The 13,963-nt window shown below is 40.7% G+C and overlaps 1 protein-coding gene across 1 annotated transcript in view; it reads right to left on the bottom strand.

The window, feature by feature from the left end:
* Positions 1 to 13,963, bottom strand: part of ARHGEF10 (Rho guanine nucleotide exchange factor (GEF) 10) — a gene marked incomplete at its 3' end in the record, with an annotated part of 65,747 nt that overhangs the window by 40,061 nt on the left and 11,723 nt on the right. Inside the window, exons 2-7 of the mRNA XM_010189473.1 lie at positions 10,734 to 10,901; positions 9,116 to 9,406; positions 7,189 to 7,252; positions 5,900 to 5,979; positions 4,723 to 4,779; positions 3,516 to 3,679 (exon numbers count right to left, since the gene is read on the bottom strand). Coding sequence (XP_010187775.1) covers positions 3,516 to 3,679; positions 4,723 to 4,779; positions 5,900 to 5,979; positions 7,189 to 7,252; positions 9,116 to 9,406; positions 10,734 to 10,901 — 824 coding nt within the window. The remainder of the gene's footprint in view (positions 1 to 3,515; positions 3,680 to 4,722; positions 4,780 to 5,899; positions 5,980 to 7,188; positions 7,253 to 9,115; positions 9,407 to 10,733; positions 10,902 to 13,963) is intronic.

The raw sequence follows: 13,963 nt of genomic DNA, 5'->3' as shown, positions 1-13,963 counted from the left end.
GAAACACAGCCAGGCACCTTTCTGCTACATGGGCATCTATGCAAAGTTACTCAGGCTAAGCTAACTGTGTATTAACTATATTATGCACATCTCTTACAAACTGTATGAAAACAATGCATCAGCTTTGGCCACAAGCATCATTAGTTCATGCACAAACCCTAGCAAGAGTACTTCTGACTGTCCTTCAAAACAGTGAATCGCAAGAATACTCAAAGGCTGAAGAACCTGCAGAGGTTGCTGCCACCTGAGAAGGTGGAGACCAACAGTGTCAGCGAGTCAGGTAAGGAAACACTAATGGGAGGATGCACAGTGTTAGTAATTCCCGCATGCATTTTTCATAGCCTCATTGTATGACCACAGGAGTAACCATCTCATACATCAATATTTCTATTTGGAAGGTATGGAAACTATCCCAGAGAAATGCTCTGAAATACTAATTTGTTAAACATTTTGAGAAAGCCAGAAAAAAGCAGCCAAACTGTAACCAGACAAAAAAAAATGATGTGCCCTATAATTCCAAAGGAAAAACCCTCGCTTGATGTCAACAAAGTTATTTGGCAAGAGATGAAAGCATCAGGAAAGAGAAGGCCTACTGAGCTGAAAGCAGTGACAGGTCCCCGCACTTAGCTCCACTAGGCTGTGTCAGGATGTGATTACCTCCAAAGTCATTCTGGCATTACAGCAATTAAGAGCAGCATCTGGTTCACAGACTAGAAATATTTAATAGCCCCAAAACTGTCCTGTCTTAAAATAAATAAAAAATAACAAGCAAGTGTATGGGCCTGGCCTGGCACAGCGTGAGTTAAATGCCTCAAAGCAGATGATTCTCAATGAGCGACCCCCCAGTGGTAGGAATGGCTGTGCTGGAGAGCATGTCCAGGTCTACCCAGGAGAGGGGCGTGTCATGTCCTGCTGTGTGGCCTACCACCTGGTACAGGCAAGGGGCATGAGGGAAGAGTTTAAATAGCCCCCCTTAAGCCTGAGACTGTGTGATTCACCCACCATCTTCCAACCTGGACAAGACAAAGAAACTGCTTGTCCAGCCGCCATCTTAACACCAGAGGCCTTGGAAGTGGTGACTATCCCTCACCTTTTCTACTTCTCTGATCTCCTTTTTATCATTTTCTTGTTTTCTTTTCCTTTTTTCTAACACGTGCAGCTGCAGCAAGCTGTAGCTGGCAGTTTTAGTTTTGGGTTACAGTATTAAGCTAAGTCCTCTTGGTTCTGCTAGTCAAATTGTTATATAGTGTTGCTAAGTTGCACCCTGTTCCAGTAATTTTGGGGTCATTTTGGTTTCTTGTCGGTATTCCGTCGCCCACAGGTTGTTGAAAGGTTTGAATCCAGTGTTGTTTTTTTTCAAGGCATGTACCTTATCTAGTAAAAACATCGCTTACATCCTCCTTCTGAGTGATTTTGTATCGCTTTGTCGCCGTGGCAGGATAAAAGAGCTCACTTTTAAAGCGGGCCGTGACAGCAAGGCAAGTCCTTGGTAGGCTCTGTAAGACTATAGGAGGAGATGTGCTGGAAAAATACTGTAACATCCATCACAAGACCTAAGGATATATGAGAGTTAATGCGAGGAATGAATACAGAGAGTAGGTATAAACTGGAGGGGTTCCTGCTTGTGTTCGAGTGCAAGTGAAGGGAGAGTTGGGTTATTATGTTTTGTTTGGTTGGAGTTTTTCTTTGTTTGGTTGGGGCGGTTGGTTTGTTTGTTTAAATTTCAGCAATCCTAAAGTTTCTGTCTTTCTTCATTCTCCACCAAACCCCTTTCCTAGTTTCCTGACCCATTCAGTAACCCATTCAGGTACAGCAGCCTCTCTGACATCGCCATCCACCAGCTAACGTGTCCCTAGGTGCCTCATCCCCATCCTCTCAAGACAGTCCTAAAAACATCTCATCACATGCCTGGAAAAGCCAGCAGCAAGGCACTACCCTGGAACACGCCTCCCTCCTCCCACCACTCCTTGGTCTCTTGCTCAAGACACTCTGTGCCTGATCCTGGGACCAACACTCTCACCCCACTGCAAAGAGTTTCCTGTGACAGAGCAAAGTGTTTAAAAAATGGCATTAAACCATGCTTTGTGCACATATGTAAACAGATTCCTATGACAATGGCCAAAGCTGAAGCTACAGATAGCAGGAAAAAATTAATAAAAAGAACCAGCAGCCATGTTAAAACTTTCTCACTTACATGCAAAGTGATTTCCTAGTCTCTTCCAAAGGTATTTAGAAAAAAAAATAAATCTGACTCAAGTTTTCTTCAGTCTAGTTGAAAAATTCCCCCAAAAGCAGCAGCTGCAATAGCTTAAATGTGTTCTAGTCATGACAAAACCAAAACAAAACCAGAGGATGAGCACTCTGCTTACAAAGTGCTGATTTGGGTAGGCTCAAGTCTTGCAGTTAATTGCTCACTCCTTGATTTCTGAAGAGCAGGGAGTAAGGATGGAGATGAGGGGAGAACAGATAACGTTTACTGGAGGGAAACGCAGGCAGTGAGGCTTTTATTCTCATCAAGATAACAAACCTGCAAAATGAAAATAAAGGTCTCACGGAAGAACACCCTGGACCTCTACAACCCCCAGCCATGGGGTGCTGGGGTAGATAAAGGTGCACAGCTATGAAGTGGCTCTTGGGCGTCCATCCATAGCCAGCACACACTGGGGGTCCTGAGGATTTTGCGGTGACTCCAGGCACTGAGCTCGGCCCTGCCTGCCCCCACTGTATCCCATGAGCCCACCCTCCAAGCACTTAGAGCAGGGAAGCAGCAGCATCAGCAGCAGACTGCCCAGGGCCCAGGCAAGACTTTCCTCTCACAGAAGAGACAGGAGGGCAGAAAGACAGGGGCCAAAGTAGCAAGAGCACAGAGTCTGGGACTCTGGACATGCAATCAGATTGATGCAGCGAGGGCAGGAACCCATGCCATCAGTGTCTTCCTGTCTTCACAGCACAGATGTAGCCAAAGATACTAGACCAGAGATGTGTCACAGATAGGTAATTTTAATCACACCACCTCTCTTCTCTCCTTAACAAATGCTACAAACTTCTCTTGGATCACAAAACCCTTTTATTTTGGGTTGTTTTTTTGAGCATCTGAAGAATCCCAAAGCTTCAAGACTTCAAGTCTTGTCAGGCTTATGCCCATTTATTCTTGACGTTATTTTCTACACTCATTTACCACATACACTAATGCAGCAGCTGCAAAAGAAGAAAAGGTGAGGAACTGTCCACAAGCAAAAATTATCTCATTTTGCATTTCACTTTTATTCGAGTTTTTTTGGGGTTTTTTTGGGTTTTTTTTTTTTTTTTTAAGGAGTTTCTGTTTAACATTTTCATATTTTATTTTCCCCTGTTACTTATTGTTGTGGACTGTCACTCCCACACTGATCCACATCTCCTTTAAAAAGATGCTGCTGGCATTTGAAAGTGGACTGAGAAGGAAAGTACAGGTGATAAAGGTAGGTGTTGGAAATCAGAATAACCTCAATGACTCCACAGCACTGTGGGATACATACATGTCTCTTATGGTTGCCTCGCAAAAACGAGCTGGGAATTCCATTTTTACACTCAGAATCACTCTGTTCTTCATAGCTTTCAAACTCACTTGAACTCCACCCATATTCCAGCGAGCTGTTTCCACCATCATCACCATTTTCAACATCATCATAAATCATTTCCTCTGCAAGAATTAAATCAAAATAAAAAAACTATACTGAAATTTACGTTTGTTTTAATGCCAAAAATCTTATTCAGGATGTACTATAAAGAACAATACAGACTTTTGTACGCACATTTTAAAACATGAATTGAATCCAGTATTCAAACACTGCTAAGGATAAGAAATAAAAATGTTACAGCTTTAAAGATAAATGTCATTTCCACACAAGAAAGCTTAATTGCTTTCTTGAATCATTAACAACTTCAGCATCAAACACATACACCCTCTCAGAGCCATGACAAGTAGATGCTGAGTTCCTAATAAGCTGATCCACTCAAACACAAGATCAGCTAGTAACAACTAATATTTAAACACAGTCTTCACTTTAACCAAAAACAGCAAAACAAATCTGAGTGAGAACTCATTGAAACAAGCTTCTTGAGCCCTAGCTGCACCATTCCTAGTAAAGGTAAAATCTTGGCTCCAGGAACTACTTTAAGATCTAGTCCGCCCCTTCCAAACATGGTCACACCATCAGGTGTTGGACTGCTTCAAAGCCGAAATAAAACATTTCTGCAGAGTCACAGTCAGGATGGTAAACAGCCACTTTGAATCTCTTCTTCCATCTAACAGGTGTTGAACAGGGGGGACTTTCAAGAAAAGAGCAGTTGTCTCTATAACCATGAGGATGATGCATTATGATACATTTTAAAACTATTTAAAACACCCTTTTGCTACCTACCTACCTAGCCTTCCTCACATCACTATAGCTACAATACCCAACTCTGTAATTCTTCAACAGAGAGTACTCAAGCATCTCGGATAGTATCTACAGAATAAAGCAGAATTCAGCTTCTGAGAAGAGAGGTGTAGGAGACCTGCTGAGATAGTCTTTCAAGAGTTTGTTTAATTCTGAACTTTGTAAGGCCTGCTGATTACTGACATAGTGTTACCTCCATTTACATATACTTTAGGTACTTAATGAACATATCTATTCTGTATACACGCACATAGTTCCACATTACATTTCTTTCAACATGAGCTATGTTACAAAGACCTCAAACCTGGTTCAGAGTCTGAATTTTCTCTTGGCACATCATCGTAAATTACTTCATCTGGGTCTAGAAGCAGAAGAGAAAAAAACAGACAAACAAAACCAAATTAAAACTCCCCTAAAATTTGAATGGGGCCAACAACAGTGTTTAAGAGGCATTTGCACAATGCCCTTAACATGCTTTAGCTTTTGGACAGCCCTGAAGTGGTCAGGCAGTTGGAGTAGACGATCACTGTAGTTCCCTTCCAACTGTAATATTCTATTCTAAAGAACTTTGGTTATATATGCACAGATGAACACAATGGAGATATGACTCATTCTCCACGAGCATTTTGCTAGTACATCTAACCATCACTCAAATAATGCAATAAGGCACAAAAACAGTATAAGGTAATTGTGAAATTTCATACTATTTTATCCATATTGTTTATAATGACATGAAAACAGAAATCCACTTCAATAGCCAACATTTCTCTCTCCTTTTTACAGTGTTAAGGTATGTTCTGTGCTTTTCGAGGGCTGCTCATTGCCTTACTAAATGGCTGTAGAGAAGCTGTAATAGACATTTTTTAAAAAGCATCAGAACTAAATAATGCAATTATCATTCTAGTACATTAAGAGGCAGAACAAGGATGCAAATTATTCAGTCACTTTAAGTAACACATAAGATGAACTTCCAGCCCAGCAGGAACAGCTGAGAACAGGTAGGATAACCTGTTCTCAAACCACAGAGTCTCTGTTCTGGTTTAAAATGCAGCTGACAGCTAAGGGCACACGCACCAGGAAAGAAGTGGCAATTCCTTCCTTTCCAACTTCTCTAAGAACTTATATGCAATTACTGCATGAGAAAAACAATTCCATATATAGCCATAGAGCAGAGGCTGAAATAGAGCAAGTTTCACGTATTGATGGAGACAAATTATTTCCCTAAGACAGCAATGAACAATTCTACAACCTCCAAAATGCACTCCATGGAAAAGTGAACATTAACTTTACTCTAAAATACACAATTTTATTACACTGCTGAATGCTTTAACTAACATACCCTTGTTCTGGAACATATCTGAGAAAATACAATAAAACTCACAGACATTCCTGTAAAATATGTATGTGCATATAGATATACTGTTGATCACAACTTAAAACTGACCTTAGATAGTTGCACTTCAGTGCTCACTGATACTTACTTTCCATCCATGCTGTATTTGCAGGATCTGCAACCCACTTGGCCAGAGCATCATCTTCTCTCTTGGCCTGGTTATCTTCACTTGGAAAAAAAAGCCATTAAAAAATGCATTAAAAACTATACCGCAATGTTTTTAAACAACCGTGAATACAAGACAATAAATATCTTGCTGCCTTCCAGTTCCCACTCTGAGGCTGCCGATTACTCAAAAATACCGCTTCTGTATGCAATTAGGAGTATAATGTAATAATGTAATATAATATAATATAATGTAATATGTAATAATCTATTCTATTTAACAGTCTGATAGTTTCAGTAAAGAAATTGAAAATGCTTCCCTTCCAATCTCAAGAAATATTTTGCTTCTGAGTTCTTCTACCAAAACACAGAAAACTCTCTCGTAGAAAACACTGAAGTGAGAGCTGCTCTTTCAGTGTAAATAAAACTAAAGACATTCTGGAGTACATCAGGAGCCATCCGGCTTGAAGAGGCTGTTATCCTTCTCTGGTTGGTGCTGGGGAGGCTGAACCTGCAGCAGCATGTCCAGTTTTGGCTTCCCAGCAGCCCCTTTTAAAGAGTCATGGAGAAACTGAAGCTACCTCCAGAGAGATGTAGAAAAACTGAAGTTGACGACTAAAGCACATGGGCTACAAGGAAAGAAGTGAAAGATATGTAGCTTATTTAGTCTGGTGAAAAGGAAGTTGCAGGGCGATTCAACAGCAGCTACAACTATCTGAAAGACAGCTGCACAGGTGATTGAGTTTGGGTTTCTTTTTTGGGTTTGTTTTGAGGTTTTTGGAGCTGGTTTTTTTTTCAGTGCCAGATGATACACAAGGGGGAATAGTCAACCAAGTGTACATTGGAAGATTTGATTCGGACATTAGGGGAAAAACAACTTCACAAAAGAGCAGTACAGCAGGGGAAACTGCCCAGAAAAGCTGCAGCATCTCCACCTTGGAGGTTTTCAAGGCTCAGCGACCAAGGCCATAGTTGATCTAATGGCATGTTGCCATCAGAAAGCAGAAGACTAGACTACAAGATCTCCAGCTGCCTGTTGCAACTGACATTACTATGACTCTATAAAAATTAAACCTAGTTCCTTCAAAAAAATGCACAGTAATACAAGATTTCAACCGGTGTCAATTTTGGTACACAACTAGAGTTACAGAGTTAAGAAAAAGAAACAAACATGGAAACATCACACAAGAGGAAGAAAGTATTTATCAAATTTAAGCTTTCTGAGAAATTAAGGTTTTACAGATCATTAGAACATGCTGAACTGGCAATCACCTATTTTGAGGCTCCTCTGAGTTTACAGAATTATAAAGACATTCTTCAGTTGCTGACTGTGTACCTGCTAAGCAGAAAAAAATATATAATCACCAAAATGCTCGAAATAAAATGTCAACGTGACTCAAATGGTATGTTTTGGCATAAGAAACTGACTTTACTAGTTTATTGCTAATGAATAATCTACTTCTATACAGTATTTTTTATTCTTAAAATATCCAAAAAAATTTGAAGTTTCTTCACGCTATCTATTTTTGCAAATGAAATAATTCAGAGACACAGCAATTCGGTGTCAGAGCTGCTAAAAGGAAATTACAGTGTCTGATGCTTTTAATTCTAATCTCTTAAACATATATTCCTCCACAGGTAATAAAAAAAATAATATCACTCAAAGGTTTGCTTTTACTTGCCAATATTCCTAATGGTGGTAGACAGCAAATTGTTAAAGGGTTACCAGCCTGAAAGGGAAGGACAGGTGGTGTCTGTAGGACCCTGGGGGATCAGAGATCAGTACTGTTCCCTCCCCTTTCCAGCCACAGTCTATAAAAAACTGAGGAGGCCCGAGGTTTTCGCAAGCTTTTCCTGGCTTTCCTGGGCTGCTTCCTGTCGCATCTCGGGGTGGCTGGGGCTACCTCCATGTGCTCAGCAGCATCCACCACCATCTGCTCCCCGGCACCACTGTGGTCCCTGGTGACGAGTCACAGCAGTCGCAGCGGCCACGAGGCACTGCTCGGACATTTCCACTCAGGACTACTGGGATCAGGTTTTGTATATAGTTAAATATCTTTTGTCCCTTATTAATTCCATTTTCCTTTCCCCTGTTGTTTTCATTAAACTTGTTACAGTCTTAACTTCCAACCTTGTGCGAAGCATTTATTTTTTTTTATTCCCTCTCTATTCCCTTTTCTTAATCCTTCCCCTGGGACAGGTAGGGGCAATAGAGAGAAAATCCTGCTCTCTCTCTCTCTGACCCTTAAACAGAGGCACAAATGCCAAAAAAAAACCCCAAAAAACAGAAGTATCACACTACATGGAATTACAGTAGAATTGCTGCCTAGCTAAAGAAAAGTATATCCAAAATACAAGAAAGAAAAAAAAAAAAAGCTGAATATGGGAAGTTTTCTGTTTCTACTTTTATCTTCACATTAAGCTATCAGTTTTACCAATTCTGGTTAAAAAATGGGGCATTGTTCCTGTAATAATCCATAGTTATTTGAAGTTTCCTCTGTCTTAAAACTGTACTAAAGGACAAACAGAATTTGTCAGATCATCAAGGGAAAAAAATCCCAAAGCAACTATAAATCCACAAGGATTGGAAAATAAAGCAAACAAATGAACAGGTGCCTATAGAAAAGGTAAAAAGGACAGGAACTCTGCCAGGAACTAGACAAAGCATGGTAAAGTACGAGAAGAAACCATTTGTCTTGAACACTGAACCACAGCTCTGGAGATTATTTCATGACATTAAAAGGGAATTAACATTGATCAATCTTAATAGCAAGATAAGGCAGGAGTCCTCCTTTGTACTGTATGTTGTAATCAAGTGCCAGCAAAACAAAGGTGAAGCAACACCAACTTCAAGAAGGGTAGAGAAAGAACTGACTGCATACATTTGGGTTTTCTTATGCATGTTTACTTAGGTATCTCAATCCTAGCACAGCAAGTAGAGTCCTGTAAGAACCTTTATTTTTAAACAAACAAACAAAACCCCCTCAAAAAAACCAAAAACCAAACCTGACATTTTTCTTCCAAGTCTGACAAGAAATTTTAGTTCTTACTGCAGGATAGAGTTTTTTTTCTATTTTGACACAAAATCTCCCACCAACATCCAGGCTGAGCGCTACACAAGCATTTACAAAACAGCACAGGTACCTTAAGTTAAACAAGAATTCCCCTGCAAATCAAGTAAGGTGTGTAAATACAGTACCTTCTTCATCTACAGAAACACTGCGTATTATGACGGGACTGGAGTACGCTGGCAGTATCAAAGGCAAATTAGATGGCACAGCATAGCCACAGGGGACAGGAACAGAATATCCACTGGACAAGTTTGGACTTGCACATTCGTCTTGCGGACTTGGTTCTGGTGATGAGGATGGATCCTTGTCTTGGATTGGTGAAATATTTATGACTGAGTAGGGGTTTACTTTGGCTGGAGTGCCTTGCGTAGGAGGTGCTGATGTTCGTAGCTTCTCATTGTTTTCTAAGTTATCGGCCCCTTTTGTTCAAAAGTTAAACCAAAAAAATAAAGTTTTATTTTTCATACCTGCTCAAGTGGCTTAATACAGCTCCTTGCAAATATTCTAAACACTGATACGATCCTTACTCTGCAAGCTGCTTACAATCTATGACTCATAAAATTTCCACACAGTAGTGCTATCCTCCCCGTTTTACAGATGAGGAATGCAACAGCAGCAAAACAAGCTGAGTTACAAAGATGCCTATGGAAAACAATAACTGGATTCTAAATGCTGAATAGGAGGACTTTTGACAAGTAGCCAGGGTCCTCTTTTGCTTGACATAAGCACATGGCTAAAAACAGCCTTAAACCCTGAAGGTTAAAATCTGGATTCTAGATTAATTTGGATCTTACAAACACAAATAAACAAGAAACATTTTAGGAATAGCCACGAGGAGAGAAAAAGTTTACTGGCAGGACACTCCTCAAAGAACAGTCCTGAAAATACTCTGTTAAGAAAAGGGGAAAGAAAATAACTTTCCAAGTTTTACTCTTTGAAAATAAACTGTTTTCTATTACACAAAGTTTCTGGTATTTCTTGAGACAAGGTACAGCAGAACCAAAGCTCCCTCTGAAGTGAGCTGCAGAACTGCATCCCAAGCAATCAGAAGTTTTTGAGCAGCAAGTACAACTTCACAACGGGTGAGAGAGCAACAGATTTTCAGGGAAAGATGGTGTTTAAGTCCCAGGTTGTCAAACAGCGTAGTCACCTGAAGAGTTACCTATCTTTAATTGCCACAAGCACAATGACTCCACTTACAAAAGGAAATTGGATCTAAGCCAGCAAAATCAGCTGCTGTCAATTTGAGCAGAATACAGTGATTTCCAGATTATACCTCAGCACTGAGAATATCTGTATGTATAGTAAAAAATGTTTTAATGTTTAACAAAATAAAACTTCTATGAACAAAATTCATATATTCAGATTCCATTTATTTTTATGCACATCATCTTAAGATCAGCAAACAGGAAGCTTAGCAGTAAATACAGCTTATCTGAAGCCATCCACATGCCATTAGAGCTGTAAGGTCATAAAGTTCTCCCGTAGCATGGCACTGTGACCAAGACCCATCCATTGGTTTGGATGTCACACTTGGATGGAAAACCTCACAGGAATGACATGTGATGGTCGACTACCCTGTCAAATCTACCATGAGTGGAGCTAGCTGGAATATTCAACACACCTGTATGGTATTTTCCATGAAAACCTCTTTTTACAAGTATTTTTATTACATTATCAAGAAAAGGCATCACATAATCTTGACTATTTAGCCTGGAGGAGGCACAGCCCGATGAGCTGACTTACCGGTGGCGTTAGCCTCTTGGTGCTCTGTGTTATCTCCAGGGTCAGGAGGAGGCGGCACAAGGGCTTGCCTGTCTGCTTCTGGTATCTCATCTCCACTGTCAAAGTCAAACTGTTCTCCCTCGTCCTCGTCATCGTTCATACCCAGGGCTTTTGGTTCATGCTCCAGAACTGTGCAGAAAGACACGCTTATGTTTGTTTGCTCTTGATAATGATTTATCGGGACCAGAAAGCGTTCCACATTACAAATGAAGCTTACACAATGAACCCTTAAATTTTTAGATTACTGGAACAGAACAAAAGCTCCTTGACAGGTTGATAACCTCATGCAGTCTTCAACAAATCCTTTAGTGTAAACAATGAAATTATTTGGAAAGCAATTAAGAACTGATAATGCAAATACCCTTGCTTTTGTCAAAAACATGTTTAGAAAAACACTTAAGCAGCCGATTCTTTAAACAAGAAAAGTTCACAAATTAATTGATTTGTACAGGGGCTTGGGGACTTCGTAACCTCAAGCTGTTTTTCCTTTCTAGCTCAAACTTTTGATTCTATTCTTTCATAAGTGTCAACATGCCAGCGATAGTAACTTTCTTCACACAGATCATGAGAGATCAGATTGGTTTTCCTATTCCAATCTGAGATATTTTTAAACCAGCGACCTTATGCAACATGCCATTAGCCCTATAACCACACACAAGGTGCACTTTGGTGCAGGTGAAGGGGTTGGTTCTTACCTTTGAAGAAGTAATGGCTGAAATAATTACATCTCAATATGGCCAGGAAGTGGGAGCATGGGGGTTATGTTTGTCTTTGCTTGTGAAGACCCCGCAGCACAGATTTGGCACTGTACATGGGGCTGTGGAGGGAGAGCAGGAAGAAGTACCAAGTGGTTTCCTCTGTGCTATTTTTATAACTCACTGGAGTCTCAAGGACCCAGAAAGATTTAAACCTCTCACTGCCTTATCTACAACTGGTTTTGGCGTGCTTTTGCATCACAAGAAGCTTGCCCACAGCATCCAAAGCTTCTGTCAGAGACACAGCACAGAGGAGGGACAGCAAGAGCAGCTGCAGGGGGGAATGCCCAAACCCACCAGCCTCCTCCCTGCTTCCAGATGCCTTCACTGCAGCTCCCTGAAAAAAAAAGGACTTAATTCCTCCCTCCTTTGACCTTCCCTAGCTGCTCTCCCAATCTTATTGAGGTCCCCTCAATGCAGAAATGTCATCTGCAGAAATTTTTTGGGCCAGCTGACCTTCCTCCCAAGCTCTCCCTCAAACCCATGATCCATACCTAACTTTCACACAGGTGTTCAACAATATATTAAAAGTGTTATTTTAAAAAAAACATGTAACAATAGCATAGAAATAAATACTAAAATAGAAAAATATGTAAATACACCACTATGTTATAAAAATATACATGAAGTTGATAGGGTTCCCACTGCCCCTCTTCAGGTAACACAACGTGAAAAACAAAGTCCTGCCAAGGACAACTGGATCTCCTGAGTCATGGTGACACTATCAGCTTTTCTGCCATCCAGGACAGCTTTGTATCTTTGTGATAAAACCCACACAAACCACAGCTCTGGGCTGCTTGGATTGTCATGGTAATCAGCACTCCTGCCAAGGCTTCTGTTTCTTCAGGCAGGCTGAGCCAGCATATTTTATCACAGCCACAAATAACAAGATCTTTCATGTAGCCTCTCTGTAGGAGAAAAAGCGAACTAATTGCAAAAATAGTAAAGAACAAAAAGGGGTTACCCTGCATTTACTGTCATGGTTTATGGCTGAGGCAGCAGGACATTTTATTTAATTTTGATGCTTTTTAAAAATCATTCTGTACAAAGTCAGCCTTTGGATTAATGCTTTTCATTTTTGCTTTTGTCCATTAGCAGTACTTTTTTTTCCCCTGAAAGATGCAAAAATCCTGCAGAGCACTTCTACGTGACTCACAACAATCATGGCATTCTTCCCAATTCAGCATCCGCCTGACCAGACTTTGCACTACTTACTGCTTGACAGTATGGGGAAAAGGAGGAAAAGGCAGGTGGTGATGCTCTTTTATTTCTGTTTTTTTTTGTTTCTTTACATTTTCAGTACATCTGTGTACTTCAAATAAATACACAAAGCTGTGAAGCATGAGGCAGAGTGGTTTTTGTGATTACCAGTGTGTGAACTGTTGGTTAGTGATGCAGGCAAGTAAGCAGACAGCAGTCAGAAGCAGGTAACAGCCACAAAACCACAACCTTTTGTGTACCTGCAGTGCTATCCACCTCTCCTCTCACTGTACTATACAAGAGAGCCACAGCAGCAGCCACTTCAAATACATAACGTAGCTCTATCTGCACGTTGTATGGTGGGAGGAGGGGGAAGATGAGGTTATTGGAATGAGCTGATCATTTCCACAGGATCAGGCCACTTGGATAACTGGGGTGATGCTGGAGCACAGCTCAGCTCAGAGCCATGAACCACCTTGCTCACTGGAGCTCATTTTAGACATCGGCAGAAGAAAAAGCGCACATGTTTACAAAACTTCCGAACCACACAGGGAAATGTTGTGGGAGCAGCAGGCACCTCTGAGGTTTTGTGGCTGCTAGGCCAAGGAGCTCCTGGATCCAGATGTCTCCTCAGGGCATATAAAGTGACTTTGGTATCAGATGCCTGGTAACTCTCTACGCCAGCACTCTTACACTGCTGCAGTTCCCCAGGCACTCGAGTCCAGTGCAGTGCCATTTGACAGAGACAGACAAGACCTGCCACTGGCAAAAAAGGTAATTTCAGACACCAAAAGGAATGACTCAGGAACCAGAAGCAAAACTTGGTTAACCAATGCACAATTCTCCACCAACAAGCCTCCACATTCCTCTTAAAAAAGCAACCAACACATATTTTATGACTGTGGGAAGAAATCCTAACATAGAAATTTATTTTCTCAGGTAAAAAAAAAAATTAAAGGTGACACCCGATGTTTTTCTGTTATCGTTCTTAATGCTGCCTTGTTTTGTTTATTCAGAAACATTTGCTTTGCATAAGAAATAAACAAGGCCAGAACCCTGTAATTGGGCACTACAGCCTGAAAAGATCCCCAAAATCACATCATTGATGAGACAGAGGGTTGAGATTACAAAACAGACAAAGAAGAAAAAGAAAGGAGACAAATTCCTTTCTCAGATTACATGTCCTTTAGAAAGGGCAGACCTGAGACAGATATCCCTACTTCAGAAACTTTTAAA

This window comes from Mesitornis unicolor, unplaced genomic scaffold, assembly GCF_000695765.1.
Source record: "Mesitornis unicolor isolate BGI_N332 unplaced genomic scaffold, ASM69576v1 scaffold1718, whole genome shotgun sequence".
Classification (NCBI taxonomy): domain Eukaryota; kingdom Metazoa; phylum Chordata; class Aves; order Mesitornithiformes; family Mesitornithidae; genus Mesitornis; species Mesitornis unicolor.
Note: the sequence above shows the minus strand (reverse complement) of the source record. Positions and strands in the feature narration are given on the sequence as shown.